Source organism: Zasmidium cellare (genome assembly GCF_010093935.1).
Source record: "Zasmidium cellare ATCC 36951 unplaced genomic scaffold M409scaffold_25, whole genome shotgun sequence".
Lineage (NCBI taxonomy): Eukaryota > Fungi > Ascomycota > Dothideomycetes > Mycosphaerellales > Mycosphaerellaceae > Zasmidium > Zasmidium cellare.
In genome coordinates, this window is record NW_022986969.1 from 354,525 (window position 1) to 376,135 (window position 21,611).

The 21,611-nt window shown below is 54.5% G+C and overlaps 12 protein-coding genes across 12 annotated transcripts; 9 read left to right on the plus strand and 3 right to left on the minus strand.

Annotated features, from left to right (window-relative positions):
• Positions 1-693: 693 nt before the first annotated feature.
• Positions 694-1,284, minus strand: M409DRAFT_25054 (uncharacterized protein; the record flags this gene model as incomplete). The annotated part of the gene is made up of 1 exon (XM_033807524.1): positions 694-1,284. One exon carries the CDS (start codon positions 1,282-1,284, stop codon positions 694-696), a length of 591 nt encoding a protein of 196 aa, XP_033665549.1.
• A 630-nt stretch (positions 1,285-1,914) lies between these two features.
• M409DRAFT_56479 (uncharacterized protein) lies at positions 1,915-2,963 on the plus strand (the record flags this gene model as incomplete). The annotated part of the gene is made up of 2 exons (XM_033813306.1): positions 1,915-2,374; positions 2,425-2,963. 2 exons carry the CDS (start codon positions 1,915-1,917, stop codon positions 2,961-2,963), a joined length of 999 nt encoding a protein of 332 aa, XP_033665550.1.
• A 1,932-nt stretch (positions 2,964-4,895) lies between these two features.
• Positions 4,896-6,930, plus strand: M409DRAFT_56480 (uncharacterized protein; the record flags this gene model as incomplete). The annotated part of the gene is made up of 5 exons (XM_033813307.1): positions 4,896-5,019; positions 5,079-5,159; positions 5,212-6,084; positions 6,142-6,214; positions 6,273-6,930. The coding sequence occupies 5 exons, from the start codon at positions 4,896-4,898 to the stop codon at positions 6,928-6,930; spliced, it is 1,809 nt and encodes a 602-aa protein (XP_033665551.1).
• Positions 6,931-7,941: 1,011 nt separating this feature from the next.
• Positions 7,942-9,032, plus strand: M409DRAFT_25057 (uncharacterized protein; the record flags this gene model as incomplete). The annotated part of the gene is made up of 3 exons (XM_033807525.1): positions 7,942-8,408; positions 8,468-8,721; positions 8,776-9,032. 3 exons carry the CDS (start codon positions 7,942-7,944, stop codon positions 9,030-9,032), a joined length of 978 nt encoding a protein of 325 aa, XP_033665552.1.
• A 104-nt stretch (positions 9,033-9,136) lies between these two features.
• M409DRAFT_25058 (uncharacterized protein) lies at positions 9,137-10,474 on the minus strand (the record flags this gene model as incomplete). The annotated part of the gene is made up of 1 exon (XM_033807526.1): positions 9,137-10,474. One exon carries the CDS (start codon positions 10,472-10,474, stop codon positions 9,137-9,139), a length of 1,338 nt encoding a protein of 445 aa, XP_033665553.1.
• Positions 10,475-10,601: 127 nt separating this feature from the next.
• On the plus strand, positions 10,602-12,735 carry M409DRAFT_67779 (uncharacterized protein; the record flags this gene model as incomplete). The annotated part of the gene is made up of 2 exons (XM_033817544.1): positions 10,602-10,626; positions 10,958-12,735. The coding sequence occupies 2 exons, from the start codon at positions 10,602-10,604 to the stop codon at positions 12,733-12,735; spliced, it is 1,803 nt and encodes a 600-aa protein (XP_033665554.1).
• Positions 12,736-13,276: 541 nt separating this feature from the next.
• M409DRAFT_67780 (uncharacterized protein) lies at positions 13,277-14,091 on the minus strand (the record flags this gene model as incomplete). Its single annotated transcript, XM_033817545.1, has 2 exons — positions 13,277-14,019; positions 14,070-14,091. The coding sequence occupies 2 exons, from the start codon at positions 14,089-14,091 to the stop codon at positions 13,277-13,279; spliced, it is 765 nt and encodes a 254-aa protein (XP_033665555.1).
• Positions 14,092-14,705: 614 nt separating this feature from the next.
• On the plus strand, positions 14,706-15,398 carry M409DRAFT_67781 (uncharacterized protein; the record flags this gene model as incomplete). The annotated part of the gene is made up of 1 exon (XM_033817546.1): positions 14,706-15,398. One exon carries the CDS (start codon positions 14,706-14,708, stop codon positions 15,396-15,398), a length of 693 nt encoding a protein of 230 aa, XP_033665556.1.
• A 652-nt stretch (positions 15,399-16,050) lies between these two features.
• On the plus strand, positions 16,051-17,072 carry M409DRAFT_25062 (uncharacterized protein; the record flags this gene model as incomplete). The annotated part of the gene is made up of 2 exons (XM_033807527.1): positions 16,051-16,117; positions 16,168-17,072. The coding sequence occupies 2 exons, from the start codon at positions 16,051-16,053 to the stop codon at positions 17,070-17,072; spliced, it is 972 nt and encodes a 323-aa protein (XP_033665557.1).
• A 382-nt stretch (positions 17,073-17,454) lies between these two features.
• On the plus strand, positions 17,455-18,450 carry M409DRAFT_67783 (uncharacterized protein; the record flags this gene model as incomplete). Its single annotated transcript, XM_033817547.1, has 1 exon — positions 17,455-18,450. One exon carries the CDS (start codon positions 17,455-17,457, stop codon positions 18,448-18,450), a length of 996 nt encoding a protein of 331 aa, XP_033665558.1.
• Positions 18,451-18,732: 282 nt separating this feature from the next.
• On the plus strand, positions 18,733-19,812 carry M409DRAFT_25064 (uncharacterized protein; the record flags this gene model as incomplete). The annotated part of the gene is made up of 1 exon (XM_033807528.1): positions 18,733-19,812. The coding sequence occupies one exon, from the start codon at positions 18,733-18,735 to the stop codon at positions 19,810-19,812; it is 1,080 nt and encodes a 359-aa protein (XP_033665559.1).
• A 287-nt stretch (positions 19,813-20,099) lies between these two features.
• On the plus strand, positions 20,100-20,820 carry M409DRAFT_25065 (uncharacterized protein; the record flags this gene model as incomplete). The annotated part of the gene is made up of 3 exons (XM_033807529.1): positions 20,100-20,124; positions 20,176-20,191; positions 20,247-20,820. 3 exons carry the CDS (start codon positions 20,100-20,102, stop codon positions 20,818-20,820), a joined length of 615 nt encoding a protein of 204 aa, XP_033665560.1.
• Between the last annotated feature and the right edge of the window lie 791 nt (positions 20,821-21,611).

The following is a 21,611-nucleotide window of genomic DNA, read 5'->3' on the forward strand; positions in this document are numbered from 1 at the left end:
GGAGCCGTTTGATGATCGGCCGTTGATTGAAGATCTGCAGCTGATCGGAGGACGCCGAGTCAGTGGACCTACTGGTTGACGTATATATCTATGAGAAACGGAAGGAAATGGTAGATGGAGCATGCGGAAAGAGCAGGGGTTTGTCTACACGCTGGCAGTGCTTTTCCCTGCTGCAGTCTCCTGATGTGCATCGGGCAGCGCGATAGATCTGGTGAGCTTGAATGCTTCATGACGTCCACGCGGGACCGGTACGAGACGCAGCCATCCGAGACCCGAACCGAGAGTGTTTCATCCTTGCCAAGGGATGCCCAACGAGCACGTCCGGACATGATCGGTTCTCGAAGGCATGGACAAAATTCGAACAATTGCTGGAAAAAACATCTTTTGAAGCAGTGTGAGCAGTGATATGGAGGCGGCATCAGCCGCAATCCGATACCGAGCCCCAAGAGCCGAAAGTCGATTGCGTGCGGGTCCGAAGCGACATCCATGTCTCATCCATCAATCTCATTCGATCCGGGTGCACCATCACAGCGTCGACGACAGTCTTGAGGATCGTAAGGCATCAAACTAACCAGCAAGTGCTGCTACGCTCTGCTCTGCATTCATAAAGGGAAAGCACCCTTCTACCTAATCGAACGCTTTCCCCCAAAGGCACGTCAGAACAGGGTTCTTTTACGACTCCCCAGATGCCTCTCAAGCATTACCACTACTGGGAATCTCCCCGGCACTTCTCCCCAAGAACTCCATCAACACCGATCCATCGGCCGTCTTGATCGGCTGCGAGTCTTGAAGAACATACACAACTCTCGCCCACGCGTCCGGGCTCGGATTCCTCCAAGCATGATTCGTCCCTCTCTGAATACAACAATCCCCCGGATGGAGAACCTGTCGCCTCCCCGAGTCCAAGATTAGTTCGATGCTCCCCGCAATGACGACCCCGTAATCGAGGCTCTGCGTGCGATGCATCATGGACTCGAAACCCGGGGCAAAGTCGACGAAGCGGAGGACGGTGCCTCCGGGATTGACGATTCCGAGTTTGGATGAGGCCAGCCGCGTATCGTGAGTCGCGATATCGATGTCCTCGTTCATTGATACTGGGAAGTTGGATGTCGTAAAGGCCACGTTGAACGCCATTCCGTTGTTGTCGATGGATTGCCATTTCCCTGGACGAGCATGTTGCACAATCGTCTCTCCTGAGCCCGCATCATGACCGGTGATATACGTTGTAATACCAGGTAGGTCCTGGGCCAGTTGGCCTTCATTGGCGGGTCTAGCTGCGCTCATTGTGTAGACGTTCTGGCGACACAAGGGTAACGTTCATATTTAGTAGGCATTTCAGAGCAGGAGTCCCCGGGTTTATCACCTCTTATGGCGTTCTGGGCGTTCACTGGGTCTGATTGAAGGCGCTGGGTAGATACTTCTTTCAGGACTGTGGCGGATTCATGTGGACGCCTCGGAACTGCATGGGGTAGGTTTATCTTGAGCGATCCTGACTGCGCATATGGGTCAGCTCGCATTGCCCGTTGGAAACCAATTCGGCGATAGGCGGGATGGCTCAAATGGGGAATCATGGCGAGATATCTAATCGCCAAGAAGAAGTTAATGTCGCTCGGCTCGATTGTAGCTTCTGGAAAGGATGTGTCCCAAAGCTCGATGAGCGGAACATGCACGGGATAGGAGCCCCTGACGACAATCTGTGGATGGAGTCGACCGATCGTCCACAAACAAACAGCACATGTCATCATATGGCGAGAGCATAGTAAAGACAGACGCATCACTGCGAGGACGGGATAGCGATGTTCCAAGTCCACATATTTCCGCCGTTGACAATGTCTTTTAAAAGGCCACCACGAACGATCAAGATGCCCAAACCCATCATAACACACTCAAAGGACCTTCAACTCCACTGAAACCATGGCAGACAACGACAAAATCACCTTGACCCGCCTCTCCCATGTCATATACCTGCATCAAGACCTCAACAAGTTCAAAGCATTCGCCAAGGACTTCGGCCTCGAGGAAGCCGACACACAGCCTGACGAGAACCTCGTCCTCTTTCGAGGCTACGGTCTAGACCAATACGTCTACATCGCCGCTCAGGCCCCAGCGGGCGAGGCGAAGAAGTTCGTCGGCGCGGGGTTTGTGGCGAGGTCCCGCGAGGACTTTGCCCGGGCATGTCGACTCCCCGGCGCCGAGATCGTTGACATCAGTGCTTGGCCAGGCCAAGGCAGCCTGGTGAAGATACGCGATCCGAATGGGTACGAGATGAGGATTCTGTATGGGCAGCAGGAGCAGTCTCTTACGACGAAGGGGATCTCCGTGGTAGACGGTGGGAGACCTACGTTGAATGGTGCAATCGACAAGCAGCGCAAGGGTAAGCAAGCGCACTCTTATGACTTGAACGCTCCCTGACAGACTCCCTAGGTGAATATACCCGCATGGTCCAAAGCCCCGCCGCAATTCACAAACTAGGCCACTTCGGCTACGAGACGGACAACTACGAAGCGACCTGCGCCTGGTACACATCAACCTTCAACTTCAAACCCACCGACGTGCTCCACGCTCCCGGTAAAGAGGACCTGGACGTCGCCTCCTTCATGCACCTCGACCTCGGAGCCGAATACGTCGACCACCACTGCCTCCTCCTGACGCGCAGCGAAAACCCCGGGACGAAAATCCATCACTCTTCCTTCGAGGTCGAGGACATCGACACGCAGATGATCGGGCATCAGTGGCTTCTAGACCACGGCCATGAGCTCGTCTGGGGTATTGGACGGCACGTTCACGGGTCGCAGGTGTTTGATTATTGGTATGACTCGGACCGGTTCATCATAGAGCACTATGCGGATGGAGATTTGGTCAATGGGGATACTGGTGTTTATAGGGCTGTGGCTGGGAATATGGCGGTGTGGGGACCGCCGGTGCCGGTGATTTGGGGAGGGAAACAGCGGATTAGTGCGTGAGGGTGGTAGAGATGGCTTCTAGTGTGGTAAAAAATTAGATTGTGCATTTGCTTTCGATAGAGATTGTATGAAAGGGCATTGGAGCTATTGACCAGTCGGGGCGGCTTCTTCAGCCGGAGCGACCCCAACATCGCCGCGGGAACCAGCGAACGAGTTGTTGTCCGAGTTGTTGCCACGTTTGCCCTGCCATCGCTCGTGCAGCCAAAAGCCGCAAGCTCGTAGTGACAGCGATTAGAAGTCACCAGACAAGCCTCGCACGGAGCGTGGCCGTCGCAAGCGATCTTTCATCTTCTCCAGCTACTGCAAGCAACGCGGATGCGTTTGCGGCCAGACGTTTCGATGATGTTACTAGAGCTGGACGGCTCGACATCGGAAGCCTGCGCCAGAAGGCATGTCTTCTCATGGGTGGCCTTGACATCTGCTCGGGGCAATGCTCGGAGCAGACGGCATATTCGAACGGGCGCTCTTTGGTATGCGTTCTCCGGTGTCTTCTGAGATGCTCTGCTCGACCAAACGTACGCGAGCAGAAATCGCACCGTCTCTGTCAGTCAGCATGCATTGCAATCTATCGATTGGTGCTAGCCGAGCCTTCCTCTCCTGGCGAAATGTCATTGTTTCACATCGAAAGCTTGTGATGAAGGAATGGAAGGGAGGGTGGTTGGGTTATCCCAAGGTGATGTTGGCTTGTCGTTTCCGTGTGGGGGTGGGGGTGGAGACTGGACGCAGGACGTCCCGTCAGGTGAAGCTTTTTGGATTGCATACTCCCTTTCTCTCTGGCTCTGCTCTTCGCAAGCAATGCCTCGATCATGACCAGCCGCCTGCAGTCTTCCACCTGGCATCCGAAACTGAGGATCGCGAGGCTAACGCTCATTCATGGCCGGGAGATAGAGATCCATCCAGATGCCAGGTGGAGCCAACAACGTGCCTGCCCCAACATACTTGGCTCGTTTCGAGGCAGCCTCGACGCATGCTGAGAATTCACTTGTCGCGGAGCAAAGCCTCGCAAGGTACAGAGTGCGCTGTGGAATCGATCGCCTGTCGACGGCGCAACCCCCCTACCTCATCTTACACATATCACATATCCCCTCGCTTTACTGTCCAATAGCCCGCGTTTGTCTGGATCAGAGCAGAGTCCAGGCTATGCTACTATGTACATACGGAGCGCTGTCGGCTAGACCAGACTTTCAACGGACAGTATCATGACTGTTATCCAATGTCATTATGGTAAGTCACATCTCTACATCTGTCGCGCATTCCACTGCTACCTTTGACGCAACTCCAGATCTCTGGACGTGTACACCCGACCGACTTCCGATACCCAACTACCGCGGCGCTGCCAGCAGAGGCCAGTTTTGCCGCGAAGAATTCGCTGATGTCCCACTTGCTCCTGGTCGACACTTTACACTCGCTTCATGTTCGAACTGCGCCATGACATTCAGTCTACGAGCTCTCCTTCGACTTGCCTCGCTCTGGCCATCCTTTCCGGATTATGAACCATTCCGTTCGTGGTCGCGGGCTTTGTGAAACTGGATGGGAGGTTTGGCAGCCGCAGGTCGGTGGTCATGTTTGAAGCTGCTCTCTCTCGCCTGCCCTGGCCATGCAGCCAGAAGATGGCACGGAATCTGAAACTCGTCCGAGAACAACCGCAGGAATCACGCGACCCCATGTGATCGACCTTCCAGCTTGGAGTTCTCTCCAAGTCCCCAGACTTTCCTCCCTTGGAATCGTTCTCAAAGTGCAAACCCCAACGACCTCCGACTTCAGCCTTGCGCTAGTCGAAAGCGGCAATCCCTGCGAAAGGAAGCCTCCACAGCATTCCGAGGCATCATGATATCAGTATATGCAGCTTCACCTCGTGAGCCTGTATATCAGAAGCGCCGCAAGACATGTTTCAACTATGAGAAAAGGTATTCTAGCTATCGTCTTCAAAGCATGGCACCAGACATGTTGAACAACGACAACAACGCCGGCGACGACAAGGATGTCATAGTGGATTGTCTAATTGTGGGAACTGGACCTGCTGGAGCGTCTCTGGCTTGTTTCCTGGCGCAAAATGGTTTGAACAGCAAGACTTTTGAAGTATTGAGCTTCTTACCTGACTATCTTTTCCTACAGGCCTTACGGGCATGCTCGTCACTCAAGATTCCAGCAATGCCGATACACCAAGAGCACATATCACGAACATGGCTGCGCTAGGTGTGTCTCCATTGCTACAATCATACGGGTACGATTCACTCACAGTCGGCAGATTGCCTCCGAGACATCGGCCTGGACAAGCAGTGCTACGACGTAGGAATGGGCGGTGACACCATGATGCACACCCGATGGTCCAATGGCTTCGCAGGTGAAGAGTACGCTCGAATCTATTCCTGGGGCAACGACCCAAAGAGAAAGGGCGATTACGAGCGAGCGAGCCCTTCAAGCCCCCTCGACCTCCCTCAGACTCTGCTCGAGCCAATCCTGGTTCGCCACGCCACTCTGAACGGATTCAAACTCCGTTTCAACACGTCGTTTGTCTCTTTCGAGAACGACAAGTCAAACGGCTCGATTCGGACAACCCTTCACGACAACATCATCAATGCAGACTATGCGGTTCGGTCGAAATACCTTTTCGGTGCGGACGGAGCGCGAAGTCGCATCGCTCGTCAACTGGAACTCCCGATGATTAAGCGGCCAGGGCAAGGCTTCGCCATCAACATCCTGATCGAAGCGGACCTGAGCCATCTCATGGAGCACCGGAAAGGCAACCTCCACTGGGTCCTGACACCCGAGAAAGAGCATCCTGAGTATGCGTGGATCGGCTGCATGCGCATGGTGAAGCCCTGGCATGAGTGGCTCTGCATCATCTTCACGGAACCGGAGGCTGAGAAGAAGGCGCGGGAGCCGGGGGAGTATATCCAACGTGTGCGTGAGTTTATCGGCGATGACTCGGTTGAGGTGACGATCAAGGGGATTTCGACGTGGTCCATCAATGAAGTGGCGGCGGAGAAGTATTCGGTCGGCAATGTTTTCTGTCTGGGCGATGCGGTCCATCGCCATCCTCCGAATCACGGGCTTGGATCGAATACTTGTATCCAGGATGCACATAATCTGGCGTGGAAGGTGGCTTATGTTGAGAAAGGTGATTGCGTCCGGGTTGTACAAACTACTACCACGCTCCTGTCTGACACATTTGCAGGAATTGCTGGCAAACAGCTACTCGAGACCTACAGCGACGAACGGCAGCCCGTTGGCTTGGACGTCGTGACACAGTGCGTATACCCCCTCGAAAAAGTACCGCGGCCATCGCCGAAGCTGACTTACGGTAAGGGCAAACGATTCCCTTCGCAACCACAAAAAGGTCTGGGAGGCCCTCGGGAGCCTGGAGAAAGACCCCCCGTCCCGAGTCGCTTCATTGCGAGAACTCCAAGAAGACTCCCCAGCCGGACATGCGCGTCGCGAGCGACTCCGCGCGGCATTAAAACTCATCAACCGCGAGGAACACGGCCTGGGCATCGAGATGAACCATCGATACACATCCACAGCCATCTCCAAGACCGGACAAGGCGACGCTCCGACTTTCGACACCGATCCCCTCGAGCATTACCACCCAACGACGTACCCCGGCGCCCGCCTGCCACACATCTGGCTGGGCAAGACGATTCCGTCAAAGCTCGTCTCGACCATCGACCTGGCGGGTAAAGGCCACTTCGCGCTGTTTACGGGTGCTGGAGGTCACGGCTGGAGTGCGGCCGTCGAGGAGGCGAGGCGGGATTTCGGAATTCCTATCACGGTCCATAGGATCGGCTTCAGACAGGAATGGGAAGATGTTTATGGCGATTGGGCTGATGTTCGCGACGTGGAGGAGACGGGGTGTGTGTTGGTTCGACCGGATTGTTTTGTTGCGTGGCGTTGTCAGAGTTGGAGCGCGGAGGGTGGGAGCGAGCTGGTGCAAGTCCTGAAATCGGTCCTCTCGATTGGGGGATGAGTGGAAGTGAATGCTGTTGTTTTCGCTGAATAGTCTCCTGCTCCTAATTGTTGTTGATGCCTCAAATGCCTCGGTGAGGCTGAAGCCTCACAGCACGATTTTCACCGCAACGGCCACGAACATTCAGGTTACACTCTGAGCGTGTCATCATCGGATTCTCACAGGGTTTGTATACACTCACGTAGAACAGAATAGCCAAGCCATCGGCTTCGTCACCGACTGACGACTTTCCAAGTGGTCCCGGGCTGGGCATTGCGGGTGAAACATGTCGTCGTCTGGGACACAGCAGGCATTGATGACCATAGCAGTGGCAGAAATCGCACAACCCGCACTCACAGCAGGAAGACAATCGACAAAGTGTAGCCCGCCACGCAGCCAACGCCCAAACCATCCCCCTCCCACGAGCAGCCCACGAGGTCCTCCAACGCTTCCCACGGCATGCCGAACAGCCGAGCCATCCACCAAACCTGACAAAACCTCCCCACCTGATTCGTCCCTCAGCCCAGGAACGCGCCGCGCCCGCAGCTTAGTCCTAACCAAGCTTGTCTGCGCACGCTAAGCTTTCTCGCCCTGCGTCTGCCACCTCTACGACACCTTCCCTCTCGAGGCAAGCCTGGGTGGCGGGCCCTGCGCACATGGTAATCTCGTCGGATGTGAGTGGTCGAGTGGTTTTCCTGAGTTGCACTGCTTTGTGACATGGGAAAGGCTACTGCGTCGAATTGCGTGGATCTGCGCCGCGTTTTTTGCGACTTCATGCGGGTGGAGTGGTCGTTCGTTCGGCCAGAGTGCCGGAAACGTAACTTCTCTTGCCGTCTTGAGTGTTATATGTGGTGGGTTGTCCTTCCGTCTCTCTCTTCTCGTGTAGGTTGTTGCTCTCAATCATCTTTCTATCTACCGATCGAGTATATCTCAAGATTTGCTATCCACGACGAATCAAAAGGGGGAAAGAATACATACAAGAGCATCATTGAGAACCCAACAAAATAACCGACATCTCCCACCCCAAAAACCATGGCCTACCCAAACGAATGCGAAGCCTTCGCAGACGCCCGCCGCCGCCGCCGCTCCTCCGGCCCCTCCCTCACACAATGGCTCACGAACCTCTTCGCGCGCACCCCAAACAAAGCCCTCGCCGAAAAACGCGAACGCCTCCTCCCCACCACCCGCTCATCCAGCCGCTCCCCCTCCACCACCGCCCGCTCCTCCCTCGACATCGAGTCCCAACACTCCGACTCGAGCACCTTGAACGAGCTGGAGAGGGAGAAGAAGGCCGCTGCTGCTGCTGCGAAGATCGATCCGCGCACGGTGTCGGATGCGATTATTGGGTTGAGTGATGGGTTGACGGTGCCTTTTGCTCTGACGGCGGGGCTGTCGGCGTTGGGGAATACGAAGGTAGTGATTTTCGCGGGGTTGGCCGAGTTGACGGCGGGGGCGATTTCGATGGGGTTGGGGGGTTATTTGGCGGCGAAGAGTGAGGAGTATGTTGATATTCATCATTCTATGATTTATGTTAGGGTCAACTAACATGCATTTGCAGAGACGCAGGCACAGCAACACTGAACGAGACCCGTGCTTTGGTATCAAGAGACCCAGCAGACGCCGCCTCGTCAATCCGAGAGATTCTGGAGCCCTACGATCTTCCTTCGTATTTGACGGAGGACCTCGCGACACATTTGACCAAGTCGCCGAATCTGGTGCAGTTCCTCATGCACTTCCAGCACAACCAGCCCGAGCAAGAAGCCTCCCGAGCGTTGACTTGCGCCATCACCATAGCATGTGGATACTTTCTTGGTAAGATACATCCATCCTTAACAATGCCGTGTTTTACATACTGACTCATGATAGGCGGCTTCCTCCCACTGATCCCTTACTTCCTGGTTGGTAAAGACCAAGTCATGCTCGCATTATGGTGGTCTTTCGCCTTCATGGCTGTCAGCCTGTTCACATTCGGCTACAGCAAGACATGCTTCAACAATGGCTGGTACGGTCCTGAGAATGTCTGGTCGGGAACCAAAGGGGGACTGCAGATGATCCTCGTCGGAGGCACGGCGGCCACCTGTGCTATGAGCCTGGTCCGGTTCTTCGACTCTCTAGCAACTTGATTTGATGTCTTGTGATTTTTGGGATAGCGTGGCGCTTGGAGGCTTGTTGAGCCTATTGATAGGTTTCGTCATATATGAAAAGCATGATATGTCATCGATCTGTCTCATGTCCCCGTGATGAAGAAGCTCAAGAGGCTGCCGACGGTCAGTCCAGCGACCAGACACAGCCCCATGAAACCTCCAGCTGCCTCACGCTCTTCCTCGTCGACCCATTCGCCAGCGCCAATCATACAGGTGCTACCGAGATAGCCATTTGACATGCCGAAGAAGAGTTGTACAACCACCAGGTAGAAGAAGTCGCTTTTGACGATTGCTCCTTGCCCGCGGAGATTGCACAGATGGTAGAGGCCGACGAAGATGACACGTGAGATGGCGAGGCCGAAGACTACACGTGGGCATAGGACCAGGGACAAAGAAGGCACGGCGGTTAGGAGACGACCGATCAGGTCACCGATGTTCCAGAACAGTAGGGCCAGGGGAATGAAGCTCGGTGGCTGGAGGATTGGTGGTTGCTCCTCAGGTGGACGGACGGATACAATGCGCTGGGTGAAGACGGGGAAGACCATGGTGATGGCGAAAGTGACAAACACACCCCCGGCAAGCCAGAACAGCTTTCGAAAGAGATATAACAGCGGAATCGATTTGCGTCCCTCGCCAGCGCCAGTATCGTCTGGTGTGTTGTTGTCTTGAAGCTTCTTAGGCTGTCGATTGCGTGCGAGTAGAATCGAGAAGGCGAACAGCGTTATGACAGAGATTGCCGTGGCGGTGCAGAAGTAGGCCAAGGCCGCCGTCCAATGCACAGGAGGCGGCCCCGGTGGTCCGTCATGCTTTGGTTTCTTCTGATCGCCCTGCACGGACAGCACAGAGACAATCTGCGCGATGCATGGAAGCACCCCGGCTATGGCTTGCCCAGTCATGATGCCTTGAGTGTATTTGGGTTCCGCGAAGCCTGACACGAACGCAAAAATTCCATTCTGGGCCGCGCCAGTAGCAAGGCTGGTCAGGAACATCATGACCATCAAGAAGCCAAAGTATACCCCAGCGGACGTCTTGATCGCCGTAGACGCTGACAGCAGCGCGAAGACCGCCATGTTTATGACCAGCGAAATGATGATTCGTTTCGAATAGGACGCATTGGCTTGCATTCTCGTGAGGATGAGCATCGAGCCCAAGTTTGTAATTGTGGAGACGGAGATCTCAGCGGCCTGGAAGTTCTCATGGATCCAGGGATTGCCTTTGAAGCGGCGTTGGAAGTATGGCCCTGCTGCGAGAAACATGTTCCATGCCCACAGCATCGAGACTCCAAGCAGGAGGAAGATGCCATATTCGATGTATTGAAATCCCGCTTTTCTCCTCACAAAGTTTGTTTCTCCTTCTGTCTCGCCATTCTCCAGGGGTTCGTAAGGCTGCTCGGTGCGCCAGAGCTTTCGAAGGCGGTCCATGTTGGATCGATCTCGTGGGCGTGGGCGTGTTTGTTGTTGGTCGGGCGATGACTTGTCTTCCGGTAAAGGGAAGTCTAGGAACTAGGAATAGGAGAAGCTGCCATCTCAGTCCAGATGACCACACAGCATGTCTCACACAAGTCAACGGACATGTGACGCGAAGCAGGTGAGTGAAGTTGTCATCTGCCTGGGACCTGAGCGTCACGCAGGCGCCGGGTCCGGGATGCGATATGCAATGGACGGATAGATCCGCTGCATAGCTAAACCTTAATCGAAAGCACATGCGACCTCGAAGCTCCTGGGACGGATATCTCCCAAACTTCACGACGACAACGCCGATGCTACAACGCAGCCTGCCGCAATCTTTGAAACGCCAGCTGCCATCTCTTGCCCAGTCAAGCCATGTTTGCGCGTGCAAATGTGGACGACAGCTCGCTTCTCCCAATGACACGCATCACCGGCAATATGCAACCCACCGGAAAGCGCCATCGACGTTCGATCGAGATTCCAGACTCAAGAGACGAGCGTTGACTCCTGAAGAGGCGAGAGATATGCAAGAAATTGAGGTGGAGAAAAGTGATCTGTTCTACAATGCACTCCGAGACTTGCACCGTAGGCGTGGTCTCTCCGTCACCGCAGACACGGCCACGGATTTTTTAAACGGCTTCGATAAGCTTGCCAGACAGGCGAAGGGCCGCCCGAGTGTAGACCCAGACAAGTTTTTAAAACTTATTGAGGAGCATGGCGTCCCCCAGTCGGACTGCCGTACGATATCAAGAACCCTCTTATATATTGCGGAGTTCAACCCAGAACATGGGTTTCTTGGCAAGAAGTTGCTGCTCAGCAGCTCCCGTGCGGGACATGAGGAATCGACAATCAGTGTGATGGGGCATGCTGTCCTTCAGCACATCAAAACGCCAGGGGCACTTCGGAGTAAGGAGGTCCAATCCGCCAGCGAGCACTTGGATCAGATCGTAGAGTCGGGCCACAACTACCGCGCCAAGGTGCTCAAGGGAAGAATCGCGGAAGTACTGGGTGATGAGATAACGGCCATCAGGATGTGGACCAGCGCAATGGCTTCGGCTGTAGAAGCTGCAACCATGGCCGAGAGGGAGATTGAAGAAGGCGTTAGACAAAGGGGGAAGGAAGCGGACCAGTTCGAACTGACTTCACCCTGGATCGACCTTTTCCACATCCATCGTCGTAGGGGAGAAGCCAGACAGGCTAACTGGGCCCTTGAAATCGGTTGTCAGCAGGACGACCCGGACGCGCATTACCTGTACGCAGATTACTCGTGCAAGGCTTACCACGACTACGAAAGCACGATTCCCATGTATACCAGCGACTGGCTCTTTCACATGATGAAGGCCGCCACAAGCGGCCACAGCAGAGCCGCATACGAACTTGGCGAGTTCTACGCCCAGAGTTCCTGGAAGTACATTGAGGACGAGCCGCCAGACGACGTGAAACCCACACCATTCGATTCGTACCCAGCTCCGAGTGCCGGAACCCCGAGCTGGTGGAATACTCTCCAGGCCGTTTTGGGCTTCAAACCAGTACAGAGCTCAAAGCGCGCGGACTACGGCATTTTTAATATCGCAGCGTTCCCTTTCAACGCCGCGGACCGGTTCAGAATCGCCCTGGACTGGGCGACGATTGCCACGCATTACGGCTACGCCCCAGCCTCCCTCTTGAAGGCCAAGATCTACATGCAAGAGACCCTCGACCACCTGAAGAGCTCGCCTCGAACCGCGCCCAAAGAGGCCATAGAACTCAAAGACGAGAGGTACACCTACGCGTCGAAGGAAGACTACGAGGCAGGCATCAAGAAAAACCCCGAAGAGAGCATCTCAGAAGAAGACGAAGTCATAACCGGCCCACCCAACCCCTTCTACGACCTCTCCCTCGCCAAACTCTGGCTCCGCGAAGTCTTCTTCGCGCACACCGCCCATGTCCAAATCGCCATCGCCAAGAAGCAGTACCTCAAACAGCGCCGGCAGGGCCTCGTGCGCGCCGCCACCAACGACGACGACATCATCTCCGAGAAGAGCTTCAAGGACCTGCCGCACCATATTCGCAAGTGGTTTCGGTTTCAGGAGGTTCGGGAGCAGTATGAGGATAAGATTGAGGAGTATCATCGCGAGGCGAAGGAGCTTTGTGATTTGATGGAGTGGGATTTGTTTGATGATGATGGGGGGTTGGTCTATAGGGCTGGGAAGACGGGTGGGAGGGGTCAGGCTGCTGCCGCCGCTGCTGCCTGAAGGATGTGTTTTGGCAGTTCTGATTTCGTGTCTGCATATCGTTATCAATGATGGGGAAGGTGAAGCCTCTCGTCCTTCGGCGTGGATGAATTCACACCATCTTTCTCAAAGATCGTCCTCATTTTCATCGAAGCCCTGCCGTGATCGAACCTTTGCAAAGCCATCGAGGGCAGCGCGTCCGCCTATCTGGGGTCAAGAATACCGGTTAGGCAGATGTCGCGTCGAGCAGTGCTTCCCAACTTCGTCATTTCTGTGGAGGCGCATGCTTTAGACTGCGGAAGCTCGCCAGTGCTCCTGCACCGGGGTTGCATGGTGTGTCACAAGAATATGATCTCAAGCTGTTCCGCATCATATGAGATGGGTGATTCACTCCCATGGTCGCTTTCCGTCTCATATGCTGAATCTGCAGCTGTCTGTGTGCGTAGCTGTTCCGTGGTCTCCGTTCGACGGACTGGGCGGCGAAGGCTAGGCATTCCACGGTAACGTTCAGGGCTTCCTTCTACTAGTGTGAACGTGGTGAACATGCTCATTGGCAATCCTGTCACTGATTGACAGCCGCGAAACCTCCACGCTGAGAATCGGCGTTAGCGCTTTCTGCTGATGACGACGCTATCTTCCTTTCACCGTTCTCCTCAACTATTGTTGGCCCTGCGCCTACTGGCTCCCCAGCAGCACCCGCCTGCCGCGAGATGGGCCGCTCGTCTCGATCCTCATAGCTGCCACCGTTCATGGCTCCTGGTGGCGGGCCGCTTGGGACACCAGTCGGCGGTGGACCGTAGGGGCTGCCGTGTGGAAGAGCTGCTGGTTGGCTGGGAAGCTGCTGACTGGGATCGACATGACCGTAGCGTGCGTCCTCGTGAGCATTCTGATGGCCCGCAGGTGCCATTGGCGTGGTCGCGCCCGCACCAGGCTCAGAAGTCCGTTGTCCTGATGGTGTGTATGCCGTAGCTTGGAATGTGCTGGTCGATGGACCGGTTGACGGAGCTGGTTGCTGTCTCCGCCTCTTATCGCGATGTGGTCGGTCGGGCGGTGGAGTCGCCATGCCTTCCTCCCCGCTGCCCTCACTTGCGTCGACATTGTAGTCCATGCGCTTGCGCAGCTCATCCAACAGGAACGCTCGTTCGAGTCGCATCTTCAGGATGGATCGGTCAAGTCGCACTCTTCTGATCCTGGCCTCATCATTCGCTGCTTCCACCTCGTTTAACCGTCGTTTGAGTTGAATGCATTTCCGATAGTATGCCTTCTCGACGCTGGGTGCCAGGGGCGTGTTGTCGGATGCTGTTGCTGGGTGGAGTTAGTACTGGCGCAAGAGGCTGATCGCAGGGCATGAGTACCTGATGGCTGTTTTGGCGGCATTGTGTCTCAATTGTCCCGTGATATTGCTCGAATTGATGAGTGTTTCGGTGTGTTGTGCGCAGAGAAGGTGAGGTTGTAAGTTGGAAGGGAGCACGGCGAGGTGCAGGTGGAAACGCGAGCGCGGAAGCAAGGAGCAGCGGCTGGGCCGACTAGCGCAGAAAGTGGGTCTATACAGGTCTCCTACACCTTCACATGTTACAGTTCAATGTGAGAAACAACACACCAAGGAAGAGTATACATGCACGAGATCGCCGTTTGGAACTCACTCAGTCACACACATAGAGGGTCGTTATGTTCTAATATGAACATGAGGTAACATGGCGTGCGGGATCATTCTTGAGCAGTGCCTCAGGACCAACACCTCGAAAGGCCCTATACAGTTTTACTGACCTACGGCTATCCAATTCCAGGCACGCAGCAATTTCATTGTCGAATGCCCGACATTCACTCGACATGCTCTTCATGTGACCGTCGTGATGCGGTCGTGATACGTGCATTCGCGCTATTCCCATTTGGTCTCATGGACGCGATTCGAGCTTCTTGCCTCAAATTCAAATTCCTACTTGCTTCCCATCCCAGCATCCCCAAATCCATCAACACTCATGGCAGACGACATGTCACTCACCCAGATCCCTCTGACTCTCATCGTTGCGGCCACTGCGAAGAATGGCATTGGCAAGAATGGAGGCCTGCCATGGCCCATGCTGAAGAAGGACATGGGTTTCTTCGCGCGTGTCACCAAACGAGTCCCAATACCCAAGAACACGGGATCCGTCCAGTCTGATGCTTTGAAGGAGAAAATCTTGTCAGGAACCCAACGCAATGTTGTGATTATGGGAAGAAAGACTTGGGAGAGCATTCCTCCAAAGTTCAGACCTCTCCAGGACCGTACGAACATCATCATCAGCACCCAGGGGCGTTCGCAGCTGCAAAACGTCCCGGACGATGTTGTGGTCGGCTCAGATATTGTCTCTGCTCTCAAAGATCTTGAAGCACTGATTAAAGACGGCAAGTCGCTGCCGGTTGGCAGGGCATTCGTTATTGGTGGCTCCAGCATCTACAAGGCTGCGTTGGATCTACCGCAGACAAAGCATATCCTCCTTACCCGAATCTCCAAGGAGTATGACTGCGATACATTCTTTCCAGAAACTTTGGACGGCAACAATGTCAATTCTTCACGCTGGCAGCGTCTAAGCCACGCCGAACTTCGAGACTTTGTCGGCGAAGAGGTCGAGAAAGGACCCATTACACAACAGGCTGGCGACGAGGAACTCAGTCTGGAATTCCAACTCTTCGAAAGCTCATGATTTGTATTGGAATTGCAACCTCACCCACGTGTCAGCCTTTGAAGGATCCCAGGTTGCTTCTTGGCGTCGGCAGATCATGCCCCTCCCAGCCCCGCGAACCTAGTCTCGGCTTCAGCCAGACTTGCACATGCAAATGGAAGCTTCACCAGTGCTCCTCTGTCGTCATCATAAGGAACTCACATGATGTGAAAAGAACGATTTCAACAAATGCTGGCCGACCTCGGAACGCAGTTCTAGAGTCGCCCTTGACTCTGATAACCGAAAGCGCATCGGAGTCAGATGTTTGACAGTCTGAGGCTATCCGCGATTGCCCGAGGTACTTGCTCCGCTCGTCCTTTGCTAGAGCGCCAGGGACAGGACAGGACTCCGCGTCAACGCGATGTTAAAGCCACACTTGGCTGAAGCTGTCACGCTACGTAATGAGCCTCGACAACTTCCTCGGCCACCAGGATGTGCTCGTGCGACAATTTTGAACTCTAGATCTTCTTTCCTTGTTCCTTTGACTCACTCCTTGTAGCTTGAGAACACAGGCAAGACCTTCGACGTACCAGTACGAATAACAAACGGCCTCTGGTTCAAGTCCATTGAAGACTAGAAGTCATTACAGAGCTTCTTTCTTGTGCTGCATGGTAGCGCCGACATTTCAATCAAAATGTCGGCGAAGACTACCTCTGGGCCTGGCGGCAAGAAGCCAGCCTCTGCAGCGACAAACCTCATCGGTGCGTTCAGAGTCACTTCAAAGGCGTTCCATAAGCTTACATTGAAGCAGCTGGTGGAGGAGCTGGTATGATGGAGGCCCTTGCTTGCCATCCACTCGACACCATCAAAGTTCGTATGCAACTTTCACGGCGACAGCGAACGGCAGGAGCAAAAAGACGCGGCTTTATCCAGACTGGTGTTGAGATTGCGAGAAAAGAAACGCCTCTGGGTCTGTACAAGGGCCTGGGAGCTGTGCTCACTGGAATTGTCCCAAAGATGGCCATCCGATTCACGAGTTACGAGTGGTACAAGCAATTGCTTGCGGACAAAGACGGACGAGTTGCCGGTAGTAGCAACTTCCTCGCCGGTCTTGCCGCTGGTGTCACCGAAGCTGTGGCAGTGGTGTGTCCAATGGAGGTGGTCAAGATTAGGCTGCAAGCACAACACCATAGCATGGCAGATCCTCTAGATGTGCCGCAATATCGCAATGCTGCACATGCAGCTTACACTGTTGTGAAAGAAGAGGGAATTGGCGCTCTCTACCGAGGTGTATCACTCACAGCCCTCAGACAAGGAACCAACCAAGCCGCCAACTTCACTGCATACACTGAATTGAAGGATTTGATTCAACGCAATAGCGAAGATCCCACCAAACCGCTTCCCAGCTACACCACTGCCGGTATTGGTCTCATCTCTGGAGCTGTTGGACCGTTTTGCAACGCACCCATCGATACGATCAAGACTCGTCTGCAACGAACACCTGCCGAGCCTGGTCAGACTGCCATGGGCCGCATTACCATGATCGCGTCGCAAATGTTCAAGCAAGAAGGTGCGCGTGCCTTCTGGATGGGCATTACTCCCAGAGTTGCCCGTGTCGCTCCTGGCCAAGCAGTGACATTCGCCGTATACGAGTACCTCAAAGGTGTACTAGAAAAGGGCAGAGAAATGGTACCAGGGAACAAGTACGAGGAGTAGCGCTCGATTCAATGAGGCATGGTGTGGCGCAACGGGAGCAGGTGTTGTATGTTCGATTGGAAACTTGGATGATCGTCGAAGACATGCTCATGAGCTGTGTAGGTATTCGTAGACTTGATACCACAATTAGCGAGTTCAGTACTCCCAGTCTCTCAATGTTGCTACAGTTGAACGGGCAGAGCTTGGCCGAAGAGCTCACCCGGATCGGCAGGTCAAGCTCTACAACTCTACTACCTTCGCACTGCTATCTAGTTTCGTGTTGTGGACGTAAGAGAGAAAGATAAGGACATCTTCGCTGACTTGAAATAGCAGACAATCTTCTCAATGTCCAGCTGATCACACCGTCTACAGATCCAGGCGATCATCTACACTGTTCAACAAGATGGCTACCAATGGCGATGAGAAACACTACCGCGCCGTCATTGGCAACGCCTCCAATTTCTGGCTCTACTCCTCAAAGACCGGCTTCGATCTCACCCACCCAGCCAAACCTGACTCGCCTCCGATCACACCGAGCGTGAGGATAGAAACATCTACCAAGCCCATCACAGTTGATCCAGCGAAAACGGCTCTCATCGTCATCGATATGCAGAACTACTTCCTCAGTCCAGCATTCGGGAGGAAAAGAGGAGCCGGTCACGCAGCATCGGATCAGTTAGTCGAGAACGCCATCCCAGGGTGCAGGAAAGCTGGCATTCGGGTGGTGTGGGTGAACTGGGGCTTAACGGAGAAAGAGGTAGATAAGATGCCGCCGGCGGCGAAGAGGCCGAATGGGTTTGAAGTCATTGAGGATGACGGTACAGGTCGGAGAATAAATTTCGAGGATATGGTGGATACGATTGGAGCCGATAAACAGGGCAATCCACGATACGTCGGTGGGGACGTATTGCTTGAGAATGGGAAGAAGACGAGCGTTTTCAAGGGTTATGGAAAGGATTTGGGGAGAGTGGAAGATCCTGAGACGGGCGAGGAGATTGAAGCGGGTCCTATGCTCATGCGCGATGCGTGGAATTCTGATCTCTGTCCGCCGTTGAATAAAATCTATGAGGAAGGCACGAAACTCCATTCCCGACCCGACGTCTGGATCCACAAGAACCGCATGTCGGGCCTCTGGGGCGTCGGCACGGATCTGGAGGTCTTTCTCGAGAAGGAAGGGTTGAAGACGTTGTTCTTCACGGGGGTGAATACGGATCAGTGTGTATCGGGGACGTTTACGGATGCTTATTCGAAGGGGTATGATTGTGTACTGCTTTCTGATGGCTGTGGGACGACGTCGCCGGATGGTGGGAAGGGGATCGAGTGGAATGTGGCGAATACTTGGGGTTTTATGGCTACGTGCAAGCAATTGGCTGATGGGGTGGCGGGTATGACTAAGTGAAAGTTGAAGTGAATGAATTCTGTCCCCACCAAGCCCTATTGTGCAGCGTTTGTACAATAGCTTCGCCAAACACGCCCGTGCGTTCCTATTGTCATTGCAGCATGTTTTGTAGATCCTATTGTCGTCGCTTGTTATTGTAAGGTAGGCTCACAGAAACTACTTATTCCACTCACTTGCGCTTCCTTTCCTCTTCATAAGCTTGCCCTCTTCAATCACAAGCCAACGAACTTCTCTTCACTTTTTCTCAAAATCATCCCCGAACCTACACAGCATACCAGCATCATGTCTGCCTCTCGCATGCCGCAGACCATCATCGACTTGACGGGGAGCGACGACGAGGGTGCTGGCTCACCCTCGCGTCAAGCAAGCTCTGCCTCCGCCCGCGCTCCCAAGCGCGAGGCATCCGCCGCCGACCACGATGAGGCACCACCTCACAAGAGACCTCGCACCGGCTCCCCAGCCGCATCCCCAGCAGACCAGCTTGCCGACACGACGGCTGGTGCCACAGCCAGCACTGAAGCTCCGCGGATAGATCGCACTATCACCCGCAAGAGTGCGCTCGACAAGATGAAGCAGCGCGCGCCACGATACCTCACAACCTGGTCCAGCGAAGAGGGCGTCGAATTCAAGAACCCAGACAAGTTCTGCATCAAACCGCCGTTCTACATCCGCTGGCAACCTCACGATTACATCAACCTCGCCGAGCACATCCGCTACCAATTCGACCCCATCCCTTTCGCTCGCGCAGCCGACAAGCCCGTCGAGGAGGTCAATATCATCGCCGCCAGACTCATCTGCAACCCACTCTACGATGCCGGCGAGGCGATGAAGCGTGGCCAGGAAGGCATCGACGAGATCAAGGCGGCGTTCAGGGCGAGTGCCACGCCGAGCCGTCCGTGGGCCAACAGGACGATCAAAGGCGAACTCGACGCTATCAAGACGGGCGGTGAATTGAGGGTCATTTGCGACGATGGCAGTCTTGAGGAGATTGGTGTCGATCAGCTGGATGTTACGGATACGAAGTATCTTGACTCGACGCTGTCGAAGGGCGATTGGATGCTTTTTTATGGCAGGAGTGAGGAGGCTTATGATGAGATGATGGGAAAGAATGAGGGTGTGAAGAAGAACGGCGAGGCGAAGAAGAGAGGTGACAAGGCGAAGACCGACGACGAAGATGAGAACGACAACGGTGAGACCGATGAAGATCAGGCCGACGAAGATGAGGAGAAGACCGACGACGATGAGGCCAAGAGAGATGCTTCGAAGAGGACAAAGGGAAAGGGCAAGGAGGCTCAGCCTGAGAAGCAGATGAATCAAGCTCGCTCTGATGAGGCATCGAAGAAGCGCAAGAGGGATGTTTGAGAGAAGGACGTTGGACGTCGCTCAGCATTCACATGGGCATGCAGGGGTTGAGATCTTGGCAACGTCGATTTGGCGACGGAACGGAAGGGACCCACATGAAGCGTCATTGTGCAGTCTGGGGTTTTGCGGGTGAATGGCAGCGGCTAATGCGGCCACTGGAGACGCACATGAAGACACTCGAATAACCGAGCAGTTTGATAGCAGACCTCATTCGTCTTCTGCGACATATCACGACTGCTATTGATCACACGTTCACGTGCCATCCCTCTCATTTGGTCTCCTTCGCTATGGCTGGCCCAGCACGTCGGCTCGGTATTGACATTGCTGTCCTTGAAACATCGCCAAGCTAATGATCTATGACAGTGAGACCGACGCTCTTGTTCGCCCTGCCTCCCCCCTCCCTAACTTTTAGCCGACGCTGACGATATCCTCAGTATCTGTGACCTGCAAGAGAAGTTCCGAGGAGCAATTTACGAGTTCGCAAAGGTTGTATCAACGACCCAGAAGCTCTTGAAAGCCAGTCAGATCTTGGACATACCTGTGATTGCAACCACTCAATTGCGAGGGAAACTGGGAGAGACATGTCCCGAGCTAGGCCTAGACAGCGCCGACGGCGTCAAGACAAAGGTACACGCAGATAAGAGTGCTTTCTCCATGTGGACCCCCGAGGTGCAAAAGGCGTTCAAAGGACTCGGCAGCGAGAAGAGGGAGTGCATCATCGTGGGCATTGAGTCGCATATCTGCGTCACTCAGACTACGCTCGACTTGTTGCGAGAGGGACATAAGGTGTACGTGATTGCCGATGGGGTCTCCAGCTGTAATCCGCAAGAGGTGCTCATTGCGTTGAATCGGTTGCGGGCTGAGGGGGCGGTGGTGACGAGCAGCGAGAGCTTTCTGTACGAATGTATGGGGGATGCGGGGATTACTGAGTTCAGGGAGATGTCCAACCTCGTGAAGGAGTACAATGCGAAGACGAAGGAGAACTTGCAGGCTTTGTGTAAGTTCTGAGAGCGGAGGCTTGGGGGCTGAAAGAAGTAGATATTGTACAGTCTTGGCAGCAACAATGGCAGACAAGTACCGTAAGCGTGCGCCTAGGGTAATGTGATGGGAATAGAAGCGCAGTCCGTGGAAGTAGTGTACAGTAGATGTGTTGGTAAGGAGGGCGGAGCTGAGTGCAGTCAGCCAGCCAGCCAGCCCGCCCGCCCACGAGGATGGTGCATGCAGACGGCAGCACAAGAGGGCGTTCCTGAGTCCGGTGGCTGCGTTTTCAGACAGAAGTGAGGTGAGATGAGTCCCGTTTGAGCAGCGGCCAGGAGAAAGCGTGTCGCAAGGACAAGTAGCGGGTGAGATTACGAGCGGCAAGTCCGTATTCTAGCCGCTTGCGTGGATTGGCGAGGTACCTTAATGTACGGCCAACAGGGACGTCTATGGGGGTGAGATGAGGGTGTATGACGGAGGGTACTAGTATCGTGGCAGGAGATTCTGGAAGAATAGGAGTGTTTGTTCATGATGCTCGGCGGGCGCGTGTCGAGAGATGCGCCTTTCTCGCCAAAGCAAGCCACCTGGGATCGTGCCCGGGGCAGCGAACCACAGGCGCGCGGTCGACCTGATCCTTTCAAATCGTCCCTCGCAGTCCACTAATTCCCGTAATCGTCGCCCAAATCGCGTCCCGCGCAACAACACACACATAACCTCCACACATCGACGTCTTGCACTTACATCCCACGACTCGCGCAGCCTGAAACAGGCTTGCTTGTTAACTGCACGGATTGGAAGCGCACTCGCCGGCGTGCAGGCTT